Source organism: Oculina patagonica, chromosome 2, assembly GCF_052425735.1.
Source record: "Oculina patagonica isolate OP01 chromosome 2, crgOcupat, whole genome shotgun sequence".
In the NCBI taxonomy this organism is placed as follows: Eukaryota; Metazoa; Cnidaria; class Anthozoa; order Scleractinia; family Oculinidae; genus Oculina; species Oculina patagonica.
Window position 1 is genome coordinate 26,572,678 of NC_135759.1, and position 19,558 is coordinate 26,592,235.

Sequence of the window (19,558 nt, forward strand, 5' to 3'; positions counted from 1 at the left end):
CTGTCTGATGTCTCAAAATAGACAGAAAAGCATTTGCTCTGCCAGCAGGTAAAGCTTGCAACATGGTTATAAATTATCACATAAGTTGGACCTCAATCATACACCAGGGGCACCATACATGGGGCCAGTGGCATTCTAGAAGTCAAGGCAAACAATGAACATTGGACCTTGTCCCTTTCTTGGACAGAATATCTCATTCAAAGGGAAACTTGATTTGACAATTGCTGATCAAGTTTTGGGAGCAGATAGTGCATCCACTTGAGGAGTTCCCAATCTTCCAGAATAAGAAGATATTGCTTATATATAATTATATATATTTGCAAAAGTTAGTATCCACAAATTTGGGGAAAGAGGATAATGGTTTCCAGGAGGTTGACTTGGGAATCGAACAGACCATTATCATCACTGTAATACTGTACTTAAGTTTGCAGCTTCGTCAGATATGTCTTATCAGACTCTGTTTGTTTCTAAATGGTCTCTACGAGTGCCATCATTATAAGACTGCATTGAGTTCCCAGCTTCTTTAGATGTCTATCAGACTCGGTTTGTTCCTTAATAAGCTCGACGGGTGCCTAAAATAGGCTCTACAGGTGCCTGAATAGGCAATATTGGTGCCTCAATGGGCTCTATTGGTGCCTCAATAGGCAATATTGGTGCCTGAATAGGCGATATTGGTTCCTGAATAGGCAATATTGGTGCCTGAATAGGCAATATTGGTGCCTGAATAGGCGATATTGGTTCCTGAATAGGCAATATTGGTGCCTGAATAGGCAATATTGGTGCCTGAATAGGCGATATTGGTTCCTGAATAGGCTCTATTGGTGCCTCAATGGGCTCTATTGGTGCCTCAATAGGCAATATTGGTGCCTAAATAGGCGATATTGGTTCCTGAATAGGCAATATTGGTGCCTGAATAGGCAATGTTGGTGCCTGAATAGGCTCTATGGGTGCCTAAATAGGCTCCACAGGTGCCCGAACGGGCGCAGCAGAAGTCCAAATGACTTATCGGTCGCCAAAGGTTCGCTGAACTTCTATCCTGACGAGTCATTAGCCATAATCGACTGATCATCAGACTGAACTTGTTCGCAGCGAATCTATTCGCTCGTAAAGACTCTCGAGCGAGAGAAGAATCTCCTGAAGAGTATCATCGTCTTCTACGTGAAAGGTCTTTGCGTCGTTTGGCAGGACCATTTATCACGTATTTCAGGCAGACGCCGAAACAGTTTCGGCGGGAAGATGGCGACCAGCAACGAGTCCTTCTATGCGACTTTGTGTTGCCAAATGGATATCTTCAGCGATGCAATATATCTGAAGAGCGACAAAATATCGCTAAAAAGAAACCTGCTGTGCCAAAAACACAGAGGAATAGCCTGAAAAGGTAAAACATTAGCAAAAATACAAGATAAAGGGCAAATACTTACCGTAGGGTTTGAAGCACAAGGAAAAAAAGCCAGCGAAGGATCATGGGTCCGCGGGACCTAGGCACCAGGGCCTTATGGGTAGACCCAGGCCCTTGTTTTGCTTTTAAGGGGGTACCCCTTTTATTTTTAGCGTTAAAAAGTGGTTTGAAGCACTAACTGGGAAATTCCTACCATTTGTTTTCTCATATATTTCGAACGGAGTCTGTGAAATATAATCTATAAGGTAGAGGTGTACCAACTTTATACTCCTACGCGATAAAAATACAAACTTCGAAATAAATTAGAAATAATTTATACAAATTACTTAAAATAAATATCTACATATCTTTACACAATTTCAATATTTGAACAGTGAATGATTTTATACGATGAAATAATTCTGTAGCTCTAAACGGAGGTGAATTGTGTATCCTTTACGTTTTACGTATGAATGCATGGATTCAAACAGTCTTCCTTCCAGATAGTAGCGCCAGCGAGCGGAGGTAGTCTTCTGCACGTAAGCAGCACTTCCCTTCGGACGCAGCACTTCCGCTCGTACTCAGCACTTCCGCTCTGACGTACTACTTCCGCTCGAATGACACTTGAACGACAGCTTGCAGTGTAATGCATGTGTGGTCCCAAGAGGATTCGTAGCTTGTTATTCGATGTTTCATACGACGTTGATTAATCTTGTGTCGGTATATTAACATCGACTCCAAACTGCCGAGACATCTGTCTTAGCTGTCGCTCGTATAACACATTTCTTTCTACAGATTTCTGATAATTGTACTTCAAGTCTTCAATCTCTTCAAAGAATGCAGGATCAAAGGCCTCGAGTTCTTTTCGTAACTGAAAAACAAGAGACAAAAACGACTTTTAGCTGTACAAACTACCTACAGGCTACCAGGGGCGGGTCCAGAAAATTCAGAAAAAAGGGGGCGGAGGAAATAGTGGCAAGAGCGCTACCAAGCCAAATCCCCACCCCCCCCCCTTCCAACCCCAGACGAAAATTCAAGTTCGTGGGAGTGTTGCCTACAGCATTCTGGGAACATTTGTGACCAAAGGTAACCGCTTCGAAAACAAAAAAAGGGTGGCGTGGTAAATCAGGGGTAGATCGACACCTCTCTTATTCTTTCTACTTCCCACCCCCTCAACTCATCAGTTGTACCAGAGCACCATAACATTAAAGCCTATTGATCAACAATGGCAATGCTACAATCCACATCACGTCTAGCTGGCCGGGACACTTCGCTTTATGTCAGAATACGTGTGTCTGCAGGTTAGTCTCTTGAGGAAGTCGGTTTCTGTTCAAGTAAGCAATTTTCTAAGGGTGCGTTCGATTGACCTTATTTCGGAATTAGAATATGTTCTTGAATATTTCAGAAAATTAATGGGTGGGCTATAATCCAGAAAAGAAATTCCGTCCGAACTTCACTAACACGATTATTCGCAACCTAAAACTGATCACCAAGTTGCTCTTACAACGTAACAAAATAACGACTCCCTCAAGAAATGCCTACCTTGGTGACTTCGTGTGACATTCGATCCCGCTCCAGCTCCACAGTTTTTAATCTTGTTCTGCAAGGAGAATTTCATAAAAGCAAACAGTCTTGGGGAAAAGCTCGGAAAGTAGCAATTAAATTAATTAATTAATTTCGAAAACTCGAACTCGTGACACGCTAATCCCTATTCGTCCATTGGGGACATCAGGCCGAATTCACTCGAGTTTTTCTGTTAGGCTAGGTAAACATAAATCTTCTGTTTCCTATTGCTCGTGAAAAAAATAAACTAAATTAATCATTCCTCACAATACTTTTTTGGCATGAATATGGTGAAAATAAACTTACCTAAGTTCTACATCATCAGCCATCATTCTGTCATAACTTCGTAACTTTTCTAGAACTTCTTCATTTTCCTAAAGCAATGAAAACGCAATTAGACAATTCCCGTTTCATTTTTGAGGGCGAAAAAGCCTTGATTAAAAATCCTCAAATTCTCAGAAAATTCTGGAGTTTTGGAGAATTTATTGTTTTTTAGGGACCTGTTAAAATAAGATGGTTGAGTACAGTGCATAAAAAATTAACCAAAAAAATGCTGTTTGCAATTTTTCTGAACACAAAATTTACAATCTTATACTTTGATTAACGAATGTAAAAAGGTTGATTTCGCCGTTGGCGTGAGTAAGTTGATTAATTTACCAAGTCACGCGGTAGATCACCGGCCTGGCCCATTTTTCTAAGCTGTCGAACTTCATGTAACATCTCTTCTTTCTCCGACTCAAGGGTGGCCAACCTTAACCTAGGTTAAAAAAAAACTTTATTTAGTGTCAAAGTCATGATTTAGCACAAACAAATATTCCAAATAGAACAGAAACTAACGACTACACTGCGAGCTTAATTTACTTTGGTGTAAAAAAAAGTAAGAAAGGAAACAAAAGAGAACTAAAGAGAATAGACAGAGCTGAAACGAAAGGGTCACGAAGCCACAGAACAATGGAAGAATGCAAGAATACTGTCACTTAAAAACAAAACTCTAGTCCGGCTTAAGCTGAAAAAGCGGAGAAACGAAGAACGGACTAAAAAAACCAAATACTGAGCTAAGTAAGTATGCAAATTACTGGGGATGAACGAAAGAATTTGGATGTTTGTATCTCTTGGTCTCCAGTCGAGGAGATGTGTCTTTTTTGTTTTGTTTAATAGCTGTTTTGAGCTCCTTTTTCATTTCAAAACAAAAAAACTGTGAACATACTGTAAACATACAGACTTACAATTTATGAAATGTTATCTAACCTCGTTTGTTGAAGTTCTCTAACAAGGTCACTGTCCCCCTTAATATTCGTAGGAAATCTCTCCAAGATTGCAACCTGCAAAAATAAGGCGGGAGGAATTTCCATGACAAATTTACAGCGACTGCCGTTATAGCAAGCTTATCCTTTAATTTGGCAAAATCGCAAAAAGCATGGCTAATTCACCCGAATATAGTGAACATCAAAATCTGTGATTTTTTTTTTCCAGTAAATGACAGGCATACTCGGAAAAGAAATTCCGAGTGTTTCCAACATGAGTCGAACCTATGACCTTCCGATTAGTACTTCGGACGTTTTACCACTGAGCTAGAAGAGACTCGGAAAAGCTCTGAAAAAGAAAATTCCGTCCGGCGAGTGCTCCCAGCAGGAGTCGAACCTACCTTTTCCTCGAGTTCTTGCTGTTTCTTCATCAATTCAGCTTCTCGGTTGGCGGCAGCTTTTAAATACGTCTTGATATCTTTTAACAGATTAGTCTAAACAAGAATAAACATTTGACATTTTTATTTGACAATGAAGTGACATTATAAGGAACAATTATCTGTAGTACTATTAGGAATTGAAAGCACTTTAATTTTTGGAGCCCACCAGTGGAATATTCACCTTTTTCTCTAACTCTGCTTCAAGTTTTTGCATCTTTTCTTCATATATTTTTGGTAAAACCACTGATTTCCATTCCTTACTGTCAAGTCCTCCCATGTTTGAATCGGACAGCTTTTGATGCAGCTGTAAAGAAAAGAAAAGGAAAAAAGAAAAAGAAAAGAAAGGTGTATATCTTTACTATATATAATCAATATTCATGTTGGACAATGAGCACTTCAATTGTAATACGACATTCAGCATGCCACAGAACACTGAGTCAGTAGTCAATCAAAACATTTCTACGTTCTTATTTCAGTACGCAATACATACAAAGATTTATCACGAGTTCTTCACGAGCCCTCTGGCTCACTAACACGTGCTGAACACGGGACAAGTCATGCTCAGTAAAGATAGTTACCTGTTCTAATTCTTTCACCAGTTCGTCTTTTCTTTGCTCCAGATTAGCGTTTGCGGTTTTTAGTTTTTCTACTTCGTCCATTTCCTTAAATTAAGGAGAAAAACAAAATGAATATAGACATTCGGAAAACGAGTATAAAACGAGTAATTTACAACAAACATGGATTTATTTTTGTGTTAAAAGAAGTTCTTACCTTTTTCAAATCTTTGAGCAGTTTCTCGTTCTCAGTCATCAGTTTGGCTGTATTTCCCTGACCACTGACTCCGCGCGTGGACTGGGTCTTGTCACTGACCTTTGCTTTCTCTAATTCATGCTGGCATAAAAATTATAACATTAGTCAAGTAATGATAAAATCTGTTGGCAAAAGAAACGACTACATAGCTCTCGCGTGGGCTACCCTCGACACTAGAGCCAACTCGCCAACTTGTCGGCTTATTTGAGGTAAAAGGACGACTTTCGAATTTTAATCCAGTTACTTTTCCAGAGCCCTCACTTCTCCCTGTTGCTGACCAGTAATAACATTTGGCAGAATGACATTTAACAAAGGCAAGATATTTACAAACAGGTATGAATTGAAAGTGACGTACCTTCAGCCGTTTGTTTTCCTTTAGCACCTCGCCATATTGAGGTCCTCCTGCTCCAACAGTTTTCTTTAACTGATCATTTTCTCCTTGAAGTCTTTCTACGACTCGCCTCATGGCTGCTATCACTCGCTCCAGGTCCTCTACGCTCTGACCACCCATACCAGTACCCAGGCTCTTCTGGGGAGAACAAAATGGCGGTATATTTTAATTCTAAATGTTCTGGAACTACATATGATAACGGAGGCCTTGCGTTACTTTTTGTTACACATTTACAACACAACCTACGCTGTCTCTTGTTTTATTATAATTCCCAGCTTAATATTACATTTCAAGCGATGCACTCCAGTACAAATCCCGCGAGTCGGGTTTAAAGAATCTCGAAAACCAAGGCGCGAAAATGTCCAGAAAGGAACACAAGGTCTCTCCGTTTAAAAATCTTTGCGCGAAATTTGAAAACTAAAAGTCCATTTGAGTTAGAGGCCAAGAGTTTGATAGCGCCATTGCTTGCTTCAGGGGACATGGATAAACAACACGAGCCATACAAATTACGTATTAGTATGTCACTGATAATTACAACTCTCGGGGTATCTCTGAACACCAATTTGTTTGAATACTCTACTCTAATGACTTACTTTTCGAGCTTTCTCTCTCTTTTTACTTGCTTCGAGTTCCGCTTTTAAAATTTCCACATATTCTTGTAAATCTTCCACACGGGCCTGAAATGACAAACACACGTTAACGGCGTTTTTACACCGATTCATTCAGTTACTTTAACGTTTCTTTTCAGAAAGGCAAAGAAGGCTTGCATTACATTTAGTGTCATTTAACCTGATTCATTTACAAACGAAAATAGAAAATTGTCCAAAACGTCTTTATAACGTTTTTTTTTTTCACATCATGTGCCTATTTCGCATCGTTTCTACCCGTCTGTTTACAATGACTGCGGATGAGTTATCTATTTTTGCGCATCATACAGTGGACTGGAGTCAGTGTAGTTACGTCATTTTTGAAATTCGTTTATGCTGTTTAACTCGAAGACATTCGTTCTATTACAAAAATCTCCACTAACGATTGTCGAGAACATACATTCATGGTCACCGTGTTTGCATCATTACGTGTAGAACAGTCGGGAGAAAAGTAGCAGTTGATGTCGAAATCCCGCCTCCCAGACGGGACTGTGCCCGCAGTTTTCAATCGTCCCTGAAGTTGCTAAGCAACCTGACGTATTTTTTCGCGTGTTTGCTTTCGAAGTACTCGTGAGAGCTCGCGATAGTTTTTGATTGAGAATTCGGAAACTCTTCAAATGCTTCAACGAAGTTTGCCAAAACTGGCACTAATTTCCCCTAATGAGAAGAAGTTATTTCTTCGTATTACCTTGAGTCGAGGGTTTTTCTTCCTGGCTTGTTCGTAGTCAAAACGTAACTCCATATTTTCCTGCAAACGGGAGAAAAAAATAGAGGATATTACATGGTTGCGCGGAGATATGAAATTTATCTTCGAGTGTTCAAATCGATATCTCACGAGTGAGCGCAATAAACCTAATTACGATGTTTTGACGATTTTCCGAAGATTGCCGACCATTTTCCGAAGATTTCCGAAGATTTGCAAAATGTTGTCCGAAGGTCGTACGAATGTTTCCGAACATTTTCCGTAGATATCCGAAGATTGCCGAGGAAGATCCGAAGATGTTTCGACTTAATATCGATTTACTTTGGCTCATTCAGCATTGAAACAGGGCAAACTTGTCAGAAAATGTTTCGAAATCGATATCTTCACATGTGAAAATAAATGTATTTTCTACTGGTATGCAGTCAATACAGTTCATTAACAGGTTTTTGGTTATTTATTTCGCTGTGTATGACACGCCGCTTGGGCGTGTCCCTTGGGTATCTCTGATTGGTTTGATAAGGTATTTATAGACTGTTCAGAGTTGTTCAGTCCTCTCGCTTTCGCATTCCATGCTGACATTGAAGTTGTAAACCCGCCCGCCCGCCCGCCCGCCCATTTCGTTTTTGTTATCTTGTCTTATTGATTGCTTGTCAATTTTATACATGTTTTTTGTCCGAACAGAATGTGTTGCAGGTGTTAGTTTTTATTTCAAACAGCGGACAGTGGGCTAAGGACTGCAGGTTCGGAAACTTTTGCAGACTGCAGTAAAACTAAAGTAGTTGAACTTCCCATTAATTACTGGAGCAGCGCCGCTTCCACTAAGCCCGCCGGCATCAGGAGCACGCAATGATGGGGCATCGAAATGATATTGGTAATGTCGATCTGTTTGACGAATTGAATGAGGTAACACAAAAATCAGATATGAGCGTGAAGTTTCTACTAGACCAGGTGTGTTGCAAGTTATTAAAGGGCAGTCTGGGAAGAAATATTCATTTCTGTTAGTTTTAGGCGTCTCAGAGATTATTGTATCAGTTGTTTTAGATGGTTTTCGTCTTCCTTTCAAGAAGATTCCCTCAGAAAGTTTTCAAAAGCTATGTGTCATCTTTGCATCATTCTGTATTTGTAGATAAGCTATTTAGTGCCTTTACATTTTACCGGGTTGGCAGAAGTTAAGGCTCCTTCTTATATGGTTTACCCTTTAGTGTTTCGAATTAACCCTATGGAAGAAGAGATAAACATTTTTATGAACAAGGATTTAGTGCGTAAACTGGAATATCACTTTGCCCTATTCTAAAAGGGAGTATTTATGGTTTTGTTTGGTCCAAGTGGCTATTACCTATCACCTATATAGCTATTCACACCCTGATCATCGCACATTTATATTGTTAGGTTTTCGCTTGCTTTTCGTTAGGTGACGCTTAGTTTTTCTGTTTACTGTATTTCCATTTGGGTTGGATCTTTATTCCATGCCTCAAGTCGCTCGAACTGAATATTGAAGGATTTTAAGGGGGTCAACATTGTTCTATTCCTGGACGAGGAGAAGTTGATCCATATTGATTATTACTCTTGTGCAGTCTTAGATCCAGTTTACGGAAGTTCAGATTTATTTTTTAGCTATGGCGGGAAGTTTTAGTGGACCCTTGTTAATTTTCGAATGGTATAGTATAGAACACTATCTATAGAACAATTCCTATTTCGGATAGACGGTTATTTTTACTTCGCATTTCTGTATGTCTTCATAATTGTTTCAGAAAAAAGTTTATGGGGAATTGTTTAGCCTGGCTTGGGGAAAATTTGTTTCCATTGGTGTAGTATTTGAGGACATTTCCCGAATTATGACTAGTTATTACAACAAGGACATTGAGGCTGCGCAGGATTACGATTTCACTAGACGTTTACTTTGGCCCAATTTATTCTCTAAGAAAACATGTTGAGTATTGAAGTGGACTGGACAGGATGAATTTGAAAAGTCATTATGGATTGGCCCGTCTTATTGTATTGTTAGCTCAGATGCTAGTGCCACAGAATGTGGCGTCCATTTAGGTAACAGTGAACAAGTGCGCCATAATGATAACTGGGTGCATGTATACACGTTTGTGGTATGACTTGTCTGGAAAAGTTTTTGTCATTTCAGCAAGGCTCTTATGTTAAGTTGGTTTTAGATAGTTGTTCGTTTGCAGAGTATTACATTCGAGTAGCACGAAGTTGAAGTTTACATGTTATATAGCCCAAAAATTTTCAGCTCCTATTGACAGCGGTGTCAAATTGTATGCTATGGTTTCCCGTACGGAGCTCGTTGTGAGGATTATAAAGTCGCATTATTTATACATAAATGGTTGACTAATTACAACTCATCATGTTTTCAAGCATTGAATATGGGTGGGAATCCCATATAGTGGTCTACTTTGTCAGTTTGGCAACAACTAGGTATGTTTTCACTTTAGTTTTTTAAATCCATGCAGGACTTACGGAGTGGATTTATTAATTCACTAGGTATTCACTGCTCGTATACATGCGAGGCCATTACCACATTTATCGTCCTGTTCTGGACCTCGTCTCGTTTTATCCTAAGCTTTCAGAATAATTGCTCGTTTTGCAATAGATGGCAAGCTGTTTATAGTCTTTATAGCAAGAGTGTACTGGAACATCGGCGAAATACTGTTTTACTTCGAGCAGATTCTTTCATTTCAACATTGGTAGCTGTTTGTATAAAGTATTCGCTGATTACAAGACCGCTGGGCCAGTTTCTATTTATGTTTGGTTAAGATTGATTGACGTTATCAGAAAGGAGGCGCTGGCCTGACTTTGGGACGTTTGTCCATTCACTCATCAGAAGGAGGCGCTGGCCTGTTTTTTGGACGCTTGTCCATTCACTCATCAGCAAGGAGGCGCTGGCCTCATTTTGGGTCACTTGTCCGTTCACCTTTCAGAAAGGAGGCGCTGGCCTGATTTTGCAGAGCAATTTGTCTGCATTCAGCTTATGTTAATTTATTTCAGTTTATGTGATCGCTCGCTTCCATGTAGGTTTATATGGATACAAATGCCTGTCACTTCTCTTTTTTCTTCATTATAGATGTTAACTATTCAAGGTTATCAGAGGAGCCCCCAGCTAGCAAGAAACCAAGCACGAAGGACGTCCTGAAGTTGTTTATGAAGGTTACTTCACAGCAAAAAGATATTCAAAAAAAAAAAAAAAATTGTCAAGTTCTTTATAAGATGCGGTATCTTGTCCTCATACTGTCTCAGTTTAGGTTGTATCGCTTTACAAGCCGCATGCGCATCTTACGTAGTTTCAAGTCTTATGCTGCTTTTATTTTGATTCATGTCCGCATTATCATTAATCATTTGGCCGGGTAGCTCAATTTGAAATAGTTTTTTAATAGCGGTTCAGCGTTTGTTAGGGTGTTTATCTCTGCTAATAAAATCATCGATAAGTATGCTGGTCCATCAACAAGCCTGAAGGACTTGCGCTTAGCTTGCATATGTTTGTTAGGTAGCGAAAGATTCTTCGAAATGATGTATTGAATAGTTTGTTACCTTAAGCTTAGCTTTTGGCATTTTGGCTGTTCATTCTAGTTATTTGTTCCTTACGTACATGTGGAAATCTACTGATGTTTACAGTGAAGGGACTAATGTTTAAATTAAGAGGTTAAAAACTTATGTAACTATATTATCTCGTCTCAACAACCGCTTAACATTATTGGATCAATAAGTTTTTTGTGGATTTTCAATACCGTCTAGCAGAATGGCACCAAGCTGTTATGCGCAAGATGTAGGGAGCTATTGAAGAACTGTAAAGGATCTTGCTCTGAGTATTTTATTGTCATTGATAGCATAAGCTCGAAGAAGCTACATCCGTGGTTAGAAGTAGCGCCAATTTATCACAACGATTACTTTTATTACATTGTACATATAATTATTTTGAAATAACTGCTCACCTTATCCTAACTGATTTAATAAGTATTTTGGTACTTCTATTTTTTCTGGTAGGCGTCAACATTAGCTCTAAACGTTCCTTTTTCACTGTATGAAATGTATCAATAAATGTCAGCTTGGATTGCCTGAGCATCCAACCATCATTCCCTTGGTGTGTATTTTTGCAGTATTGAAGAAGAAAATAATTTACGTTCGTTTGAGCGTAGCGAATTAGAACGTAACATGTTATTTTCACGTGTGAAAATATGATTTTTTCGCGCGAAAGATTTCCTGGTATTTCACTGATGTTTATATAATAAAAAGTCGTACCATATCACTATCGGATGGTTGCTCTTGGGATTAATAATTTTGTAAATAAGGCGTAGAATACGATAAGGGAAAAAAACTAATAAAACATAAAGAGTATCCAAAAGAAATCGTACTTGAAACATTTCCGAAGAAAGAAATACCGAAATTAGAATTAATTACACCTCAACTAACCTCCTTAGCTTCCAAAAGCTGTTTCTGAAGAGACTGGTTTCTTTGATATAATTCACGATACATGTCTGCATCCGCATGATCCACTGAACGCTGTCATTAAGAACAAGAAAACAGTTAACTGTGAGACACCAGTTGATCAGTTGTATTAGAGAAAACAGGAGCAATCGTTTGTGACGTTTTATTTCCTAGTCGGCCTTTATCTTTATGGTTCTTTTTAAAACCGAAGGCAATTTACACTTAATGAGTGGTACCTCAGGAAACCAGTTAATTTTGAATTGTTTCCCTCGAATCTCAATGTTTCCCTCGGCGACGTCACAGATTTTGCAATGTTGCCCGCTCAGAGACTTTTGTCAGGAAACAGTTTATTGTTAGATGTCATGTGACCTCGAAGTAACCAATGAGAGAGCGAGCGTTGCTGGGTTAAAAACTCCAGCTATAATAACATTAAATATTAACTAAATTAAATTGGCAAACCTGCTCTTTCCTAAATACAAAATTAGGATTAGATATCATTCATATCACACATGGTCCTCAGTATTACCTGTTGAGCCATGCGGCCAGCCAGGTCTCGTTCTAAGCCTTCAATATACTCCACCAGCTGTTTGTTCCGCACCTCTAGTGCTTCCATTTGCTTGTCATGACCAAGAACTTTCTGTCGTCTTAACTCTTGGTTCTGAACCAACAAAAACAGAATAGAGTCATGAAGAAAGTGGTCGGATAGTCAAGTGTGATAGCCGCAGCTGAGAGAGGAAGAGCTAAGAAAGGAACTAAAGATGAACTTGCTAAACGTCGAGGATTGCAAGGAAATCCGAAACTCGAGCCCCGTGAGAATATTAATATTCGGCGCATAGCCAACTCAAATTTTTGGGGAATGGCTCTGGAGAGATTTTTTGCACGTATCACAAGCTAGACAACATTATCAATCCATTTGGTACATATTTAAGGGCGAACTCTGATTAAAAATTTGCCAAAAACAAGCTTTCGACTACCAGTATGTAGTCTTAAAAGAGTAAAAACTAACGTTTCTCGGTAAAGACTACAGACTGATAGTCGAAAGCTTGTTGTAAACAAATTTTTAACCAGAGTTCACTTCTGAATTTTCACCAAATGTTTTACCCTGGTTACTCGTCTATTTTTTTAAAAAACCAAGCCAATTCAAACAAACGTCGGAAGTATAGCAAAACAAACAACAAGAAAACAAATCATCGTTAGCTAGAACAAAAGCGATACCTCTTCTTCCAGCTTGTAAATGTTCTGTTTAAGATCCTGTACTACTTCGTTTGTTACAAGAGGCGGCCCACCAACCACTGATTTAGAAGAACTGCAACCGACAACAAAAACAGTTTGATGAGAAACGCGCGTGTATCACATATATAGAGTGTTGAAATATGTCACATTGTAACGTCACTTATAACAAAAACATGAACAAATACGGGACACTAATTACGTACCTTTTTAATCTGCTATGAAGACCCGCCTTGTCCTTCTCAGCCCTACTGACCGCATCTCTTAACATGGTGATAGTCTTTTCTGCTTTCTCCAGCTCACGTGTTTTGTCCGCTAGTTTTCCTCTCAGCGTTTCTACTTTCTGTTGCCATTTCTTGTTATCTTCCCATCGAGCCACGCCCTCAGTAACGACAGCAGCCTGAAAAGTGAACGACAGCGCATCTACAGTTCGCCTGCTGCACTACATTGGTAAACAACAATCACAATAACCTGGGCCGGGTTGTTCGAAAGACGATTAACGCTAACCCAGGATTAAAGGATGATCTAGATTTTAATCTCTCTTGTTTTACAGGGTTTTCCATAGCTAATGTTTTGTTAAGTTTGAGATTGGTCCATGTCAAAACTGGGGACAGAAAATATTAACAGAAAACCTCAAAGAAATGTTATAAAATTAAAATCAAACTCCACGCTAAACCTGGATTAGCTAAATCGCGCTTTGAACAACCGGGCCCTGGTGTACAATGCTGCAATAGCATTGTTTTATCGACACTAAATCACTGACGATTCTTTTTAGTTTGCATTTGCTAGTTCCTATAATTGATTGGTAAAACTTGTGCGACGTTCTACAACTACACATAATCAGAGCTGAGATGCTGCACCAAAATGCAAAACCACAACAAATTGTGACATAACGTATTCCCGCGCTTTGCTCCAGTTGCACGTTTTCCTGCGCTTTGCACCGGTTGCACGTTCTCCCTTCCTGATTAGTTCACTGCGTTATTTGCGTTTCTGGTATTCTGTTGGATGTAGTTTTACGGCACATCTTTGAAAAGCGCTCTGTCGCTAAGCCAAATTAAAATAATCGAAACAGATAATAAAAATGGTACAATGCAACAACTTTTTTGCATATGAGCCTACCGGCTCATCAGGTCGGAGTTTATCCCGGTTTTCCTGGCATGAAGCGACTAGGAGTATTTCTACTCCCCCCTGGATGGGATGCTAGTCCATCGCAGGGTTACCCCCAAGTGTCTTGCTCAAGAAGACGACACAATGACCCCGGCCAGGAGTCGAACCCGGACCGCTTGATCCGGGGTCCAGCCCGCTAACCGTTAAGCCACCGCGCCTCCCGAAACAATCAGTACGGGACACAAAACCATTGCCTCCGACTCAATGTTGATAAACATACTCTGTCCTCCTTGATCACTTCCTCCACAACAGGTTTCTCGGCACCAGTTCCCTCTTCACCGTCCTCGACACTCTTCTGTTTCAGTTGCTTTACTTTGTCTTGAAGCGTTTTCACTTTCTCTCGCAGTTTTTCTAATTCAGAACGTTCTTGAGCGAGCTATAGAAAAAGAAACGAAACTGAGAATGAAATCCGGGTTTTTAAATCGTGTAAAGTCAACTCCCTCTATAACGGAGACCTTCGGGACCACAGTTTGGTGTCCGTAATACTGTCAACTCTCGTCTTGCAGACACCTCGCTATTACGAACATCCCGTTATTACGGACAGGAGTTGCAGTCCCGACGAACACAAACTATTGTAAATTACTCTCGCTACTACGGACTTCCTATATTACGGACACCAAATTGTGGACCCGAAGGTGTCCGTTTTAGAGGGAGTTGACTGTAGAGGAAGTCCGTAGAGGCGAGAGTAATTTTCAGCAATTCGTATTCGTCGGGACTGCAACTCCTGTCCGTAATAACGGTGTGTCCTTAATAGCGAGGTGCCGCAAGGAGAGAGTTGACCGAACTAGGCAGCTACCATCCGCCCCCCTCCAACCCTCCTAAAAAGATTCTGCCCTGTGTCAACTTTGACCAGGACGTTTCCTTTGAATAAGGGATTAAGAATATTGGCTTGTTACCGTATTTCTTTCAGCTCTTAACTCTCGCTCCTTATTCTCAAGCTCGTCTTGGACTTTCTCTAACTCTTTCAGTTCACTTCCAAGTTTTAAAAGTGCAGAGTCCTTTTTAGAAAGATCCTGGAAAAAGAAGCACAATGGATACGTTAAGCTAAACAGCTAAGAAATTAAAACATTCCTTTCTAAACTCCAGTCTTTCATCGCCTCTAATTTCCTTGTCGCGCCCAAATTTGATGCATGGTTTCCTTATCGCGACATATCATACAGTATATAAACGACTAAGATTTTAAACTCTAACATATGTCGTTTCCTTTATTGACTTTTCTATCTTAATCAATCTAGAAAGTAAAACAGTTTACTGGTAATTGAAAGCACTACACTTATCTGATTTGTTGAGTGATGTAATTGTGTTAGCGTAGGTAAAACGTCATTTTATCGGCCAATCCGTTACGTGTAAAATATATGGAAACGAAAACAGCTAAAGGTGCGCGAAAGATGGATTGAGTAGTTTGCTTGTACCTGCTTTAATTTGTCCCTTTCTTCTACCAATGACGATTCCTTATCTCTTTGTTTCTTGAGTTCTCTTTTAACCTTCTCCATTCTCTCTTGAAGTTCCTCAATACGTACCTTGAAATCCACACACAAAATTGCAAAAGACAAATCAATACACGTAACTGCTAAACAAATAAGGCATCAAATTTGGAGAAAGGTGAACAATTGAACGAGTACAAAATACTACAAGACAGTTCTTTTTCTGGACAGCCATTACTATACACGACAAACCTGTAATCCAGCGGTCTCTTTCTCTACAATGTGTTGTACATTGGCCTGTTGTTCAGCTTTTCGAGCGTGAGCCTAAACAAATTGAGAAAAACAAATTTGTAATCAGTGTGAAGCGTAAGGAGAAGTTACTAAAATGTGAAAATGTCCAAGACTAAGTTTCACATTGAGAAATTTGTCAGCAGCCGTCTAACATCACTGTCCCAAAAATAAATTGAAAAAATTGCGAAAAAATTACAATTTTTGGCACAAAAAAGTGGTGCGAAATGCAGAAAAATGGCTAGTTTGCTGAAAAAATCGATTTACCTGAACGTTTTCCTCTGCGGTTGATACCATGTCAGCTCTGAGCTGCAGGAGAGCTTGACTTAGGGACTGAAGAAAGAATACATCATAAGTCAGTGAATTGAGCAGTGAAGAATTTTTCTTACATGTTAGCCAAAGTAGGCCATGAGGTAAAAACGAGGGAAAGGGGCACAGTGGACAACTAGATTGAGAGGATAAAACAGAGAAAATGCACTTTGTTTCCAATATTACAAGTTCACGTTCGACAAAACCAAAAACGAAACTTCCCTAACAGCAAAATGAAAAAGCAAATGCAAAACCATTAGGCAAAAATGGGTTATGCGTGAATGTTTCACTTTCGCGAAGCGAACGAAGAATTTTAGTGCGGTGAGTTTTATTGAAAGAAAGAAAGAAAGAAAGAAACAATAGGCGCTGAGTTCATTGTTTAGTTTGCCGCCCTAGCATGATCTAATGAGTAGTGTCGCGCATTCATAGCAACCAATGAAAACAGCTCTTTCTTAGCGTCTATGAATATTAACAAGCGTCATGACAGATCAATAAACTTTCTTTAACTGTAAGTAAATGTCCCGAGAACAATAGGCATTCTACGCTTTGGATACGCAATTTTGTCGAGCACGTAGAGGACAGGGGTGGCACGTAGGAGATGGACGGTTGAGGGGGAAATACGAGCTCAATAAAATGCGCGCCTTACAACTCGCTCCGGTGCATGCTATGTATAGATGCCCATATAAACGAGCTATCATAATGTTCGTTAGAACAAAAAGAAATGAAGACAACCACCATAAAAAAGAGAGTACAGGTATTATGCAGGAACAGCTAAAGGCAGCAGCTATAAAGGAATATGTCATAGACACGGTAGAGGGTGAGCAAAGTGATTTTGTTGAGTTATGGTATGGCAATTGTACAGTCTGAATGTTTTAATCTACCTTTTGTTGTTTTTCCTTGAGAGCCAGCTGATTACGAAGTCTCTCCACCAAATGTTTCATGGTTTTACTTGGAGCAGCTGCGCGGCTTCTTTCGCTGTCTCAAGTTCATCCTTTAACACTTCAATCTGTAGGTTACATGAAATAATCTCAGAAAATTAAACAGAAAACAATGATGTGATGTGTCAGAGTTAAGAACAATACGAAGAGAATGAAGAAAGCAAAGTCTAGAGCTCACCTCTTTGCTTTGTTCCATTATTCTGTCGTCTCGTTCCAGTTTCTCGCTGTTTAGTTTCTTCACTTCATTTGAATGTTCCTCCTTTTTCCTGGAAAGCAAGGAAAAGATCAGCACGCAATACCCTCTAATTTGTTTTAACGACCTTTGGTACAAGCAATGACGAAATGACTAAATTACAATTGATAACAACTCAAGTAATGCCTAAACTACAAGTCGACAAGGAAAAAGGACAGGCTCAAGATTCCAATGTACTTGGTTGCCAAGAATATAGCAATAAGAAAGTTAAAATAACTTTCAGGTGAGTCACTAACATTTTATTTCTGCCACCCACACGCTAGAAACAGACAAGCAAACAAGCAAACAAACAAACAAAAACAAACGAACGAACGAACAACAAACAAGCAAGCAAGCAGCAGACAAGAAGAAAACACACACGAGCGCGATGCTTCATATTACATTTTACTTTTTATTACTAACCTGGCCATTTGCTGTTTGAGATTGTTAACTTCCTCTTCGTGATCTTTCTTCATTTTACTGATCTCATTTCGTGATTTTTTGTATTTTTCTGCTGCTACAGCTAAAGCATTGTCCTGCTCTGCTATCATCTCTTCCAGCTCAGACAAACGCGACAACTGTGGAAAAATAATAATAAAAAACCAACAACAAAAAACAAATCAATTGACGATAGACGTCATCACATTTTTACGGCGGACTTTATACTAAGTAAGCTTTCCATAGAGCTCTTTAGTGAGTTAAATGCTATTCTAAGTAAGCAAACTCTTGCCGAACTCGAACTTACACAACTTCTAAGCTTCAATGCAATATTGACTACACATATCGCTAACCTTTCCTATTTACCCTAAATACATGCCATATTTAACAATCAGACTATACAGAAAACGAGGGCGAGTAGTCAAATTGTTTTAGTCGACACTCTAAAGGATTGCAGTCCAAAGCCAACAATTTATTCCAAAGCCAAGAATTTGTTCTATCGGCGAAAAGACAACAGTGGGCGAGCTAATCAGACTCGCGCGCTGAGGGTCTTCTTAAAGGTAGTATAACAAACCTGCTTGTGTGTAGGAACTGGCGGTCCATCATCATTCACTGAATCCTGGTAAACAAGGAAAACAGAAAATGTGGTTAGCAGAACGAAGAAAAGTTGACTAAAGTCATACTTCAATGCAGAGTGATTCCATAATGTTATGGGCGATGATCAGTGTTTTAAAATTTCAAACTCATAACGACCTGCAAATGGAGCATTGCTTCGCCTAGATGTCCTAATCCCGATTCAGGCAAAGAAGGAAATAGCGTTTTAGAGACGAATCTCTTGTGTTTCCCTACACACGCTTATCCTTTTGGCCCTCGCATACAATGCAATTATAAAATAGTCGCACATCTTTCTAGTTCCCTGCTTGTGTAAGATTTATTTCCACACGTGCTAATATCGCGAGAGGGATTGAACCGGCAGTTTTACATGCATAACTAGGAGTGTTGGAGGCTATATTCCATCGAAAGATACTTCCAAGCAACTCAATACATGTCAAAAAACTGAATATTCCCCGGCATCAATTCACACCCCTGTGTGGAGCGAGACACGGCGAGAGTGGTATCTTGCTCGACACACAGTGGCCCGGCCAGGCTCACATCCGGATCACTCGATCCAGAGTCCACCGTACTAAACAAATCGCCCATCACTAAACTGACCATGTGAAAAGTTTTCTTCCTTCTAAACGTCTCGTCCGTTTCTAAATGTAACCTGTCTTGAAGGAGCTGAATTTCTGCTTTGTGTTGTTCAGTTTGAGACTTGGCCTCCTGTAGTGGATAAACAAGAACATGTTACAGAAATGTCCGACATGAAAATATCAGTGGTAGATGCACCTCAAAGATCTCCTCACCTCTCGTGCTTCTTTCAACATCTCTTGGTATTTAGCCAGTGATTCTTCTTTACGAGCAAGCATTTGCTGTAATTGAAAAGACAAACCAAACAACAAATCTACAGGCACCTTTAACAAACATTCCACTCAGACATAAGAAAGTGACCACTAAATTGAGTGAAATATAAAAATAACCACTTTAAGATGAATTCCAGTCCGTACTGCGCAATCTCGGCTGCAATGTTTATGTGAGCCCACACGAAGGAATGTTTACAAGCAAAACTAAAAATTCCGCGACAAACTTACCTTTTTCTTCATAATTAACGCCAGATATCCTTGCAGAACGAATAATAACGAGTAGAGGAACCTTGACGCTATTTCAAACCGACGTTTCAGCTCATCGGAAATTCTTGAACGAAACGAACTGTAATGGCGGACTAAAAAACTTCATGTATGCTGTCACCGAAGTGTAACGTTTCAACGAATTCAAAACAAAAACGAAAACAAACCCAGAGTCTGCGCAGTACGGACTGGAAATCAGCT

The 19,558-nt window shown here is 39.6% G+C and overlaps 1 protein-coding gene and 1 long non-coding RNA gene across 2 annotated transcripts in view; one reads left to right on the forward strand and one right to left on the reverse strand.

Annotated features, from left to right (window-relative positions):
• Positions 1–1,640: 1,640 nt before the first annotated feature.
• Positions 1,641–19,558, reverse strand: part of LOC144643834 (centrosomal protein of 290 kDa-like) — an 81,760-nt gene continuing 63,842 nt past the window's right edge. The window contains 28 exon segments of the mRNA XM_078503204.1: positions 1,641–2,249; positions 2,921–2,978; positions 3,248–3,315; positions 3,599–3,698; positions 4,190–4,263; positions 4,587–4,679; positions 4,807–4,929; positions 5,204–5,287; positions 5,397–5,516; positions 5,791–5,964; positions 6,420–6,503; positions 7,162–7,221; positions 11,593–11,682; positions 12,134–12,265; positions 12,823–12,913; positions 13,044–13,237; positions 14,225–14,380; positions 14,901–15,017; positions 15,417–15,524; positions 15,681–15,752; positions 15,984–16,049; positions 16,907–16,983; positions 16,986–17,031; positions 17,142–17,229; positions 17,619–17,773; positions 18,208–18,252; positions 18,846–18,953; positions 19,037–19,102. Of these exon segments, the coding sequence (XP_078359330.1) occupies positions 2,085–2,249; positions 2,921–2,978; positions 3,248–3,315; positions 3,599–3,698; positions 4,190–4,263; positions 4,587–4,679; positions 4,807–4,929; positions 5,204–5,287; positions 5,397–5,516; positions 5,791–5,964; positions 6,420–6,503; positions 7,162–7,221; positions 11,593–11,682; positions 12,134–12,265; positions 12,823–12,913; positions 13,044–13,237; positions 14,225–14,380; positions 14,901–15,017; positions 15,417–15,524; positions 15,681–15,752; positions 15,984–16,049; positions 16,907–16,983; positions 16,986–17,031; positions 17,142–17,229; positions 17,619–17,773; positions 18,208–18,252; positions 18,846–18,953; positions 19,037–19,102 (2,814 nt within the window). The 3' untranslated portion in view covers positions 1,641–2,084.
• Positions 7,576–11,255, forward strand: LOC144641908 (uncharacterized). Its single transcript, XR_013568656.1, has 3 exons — positions 7,576–7,696; positions 7,858–8,047; positions 10,250–11,255. It is a non-coding gene; the product is annotated as an uncharacterized LOC144641908 (long non-coding RNA).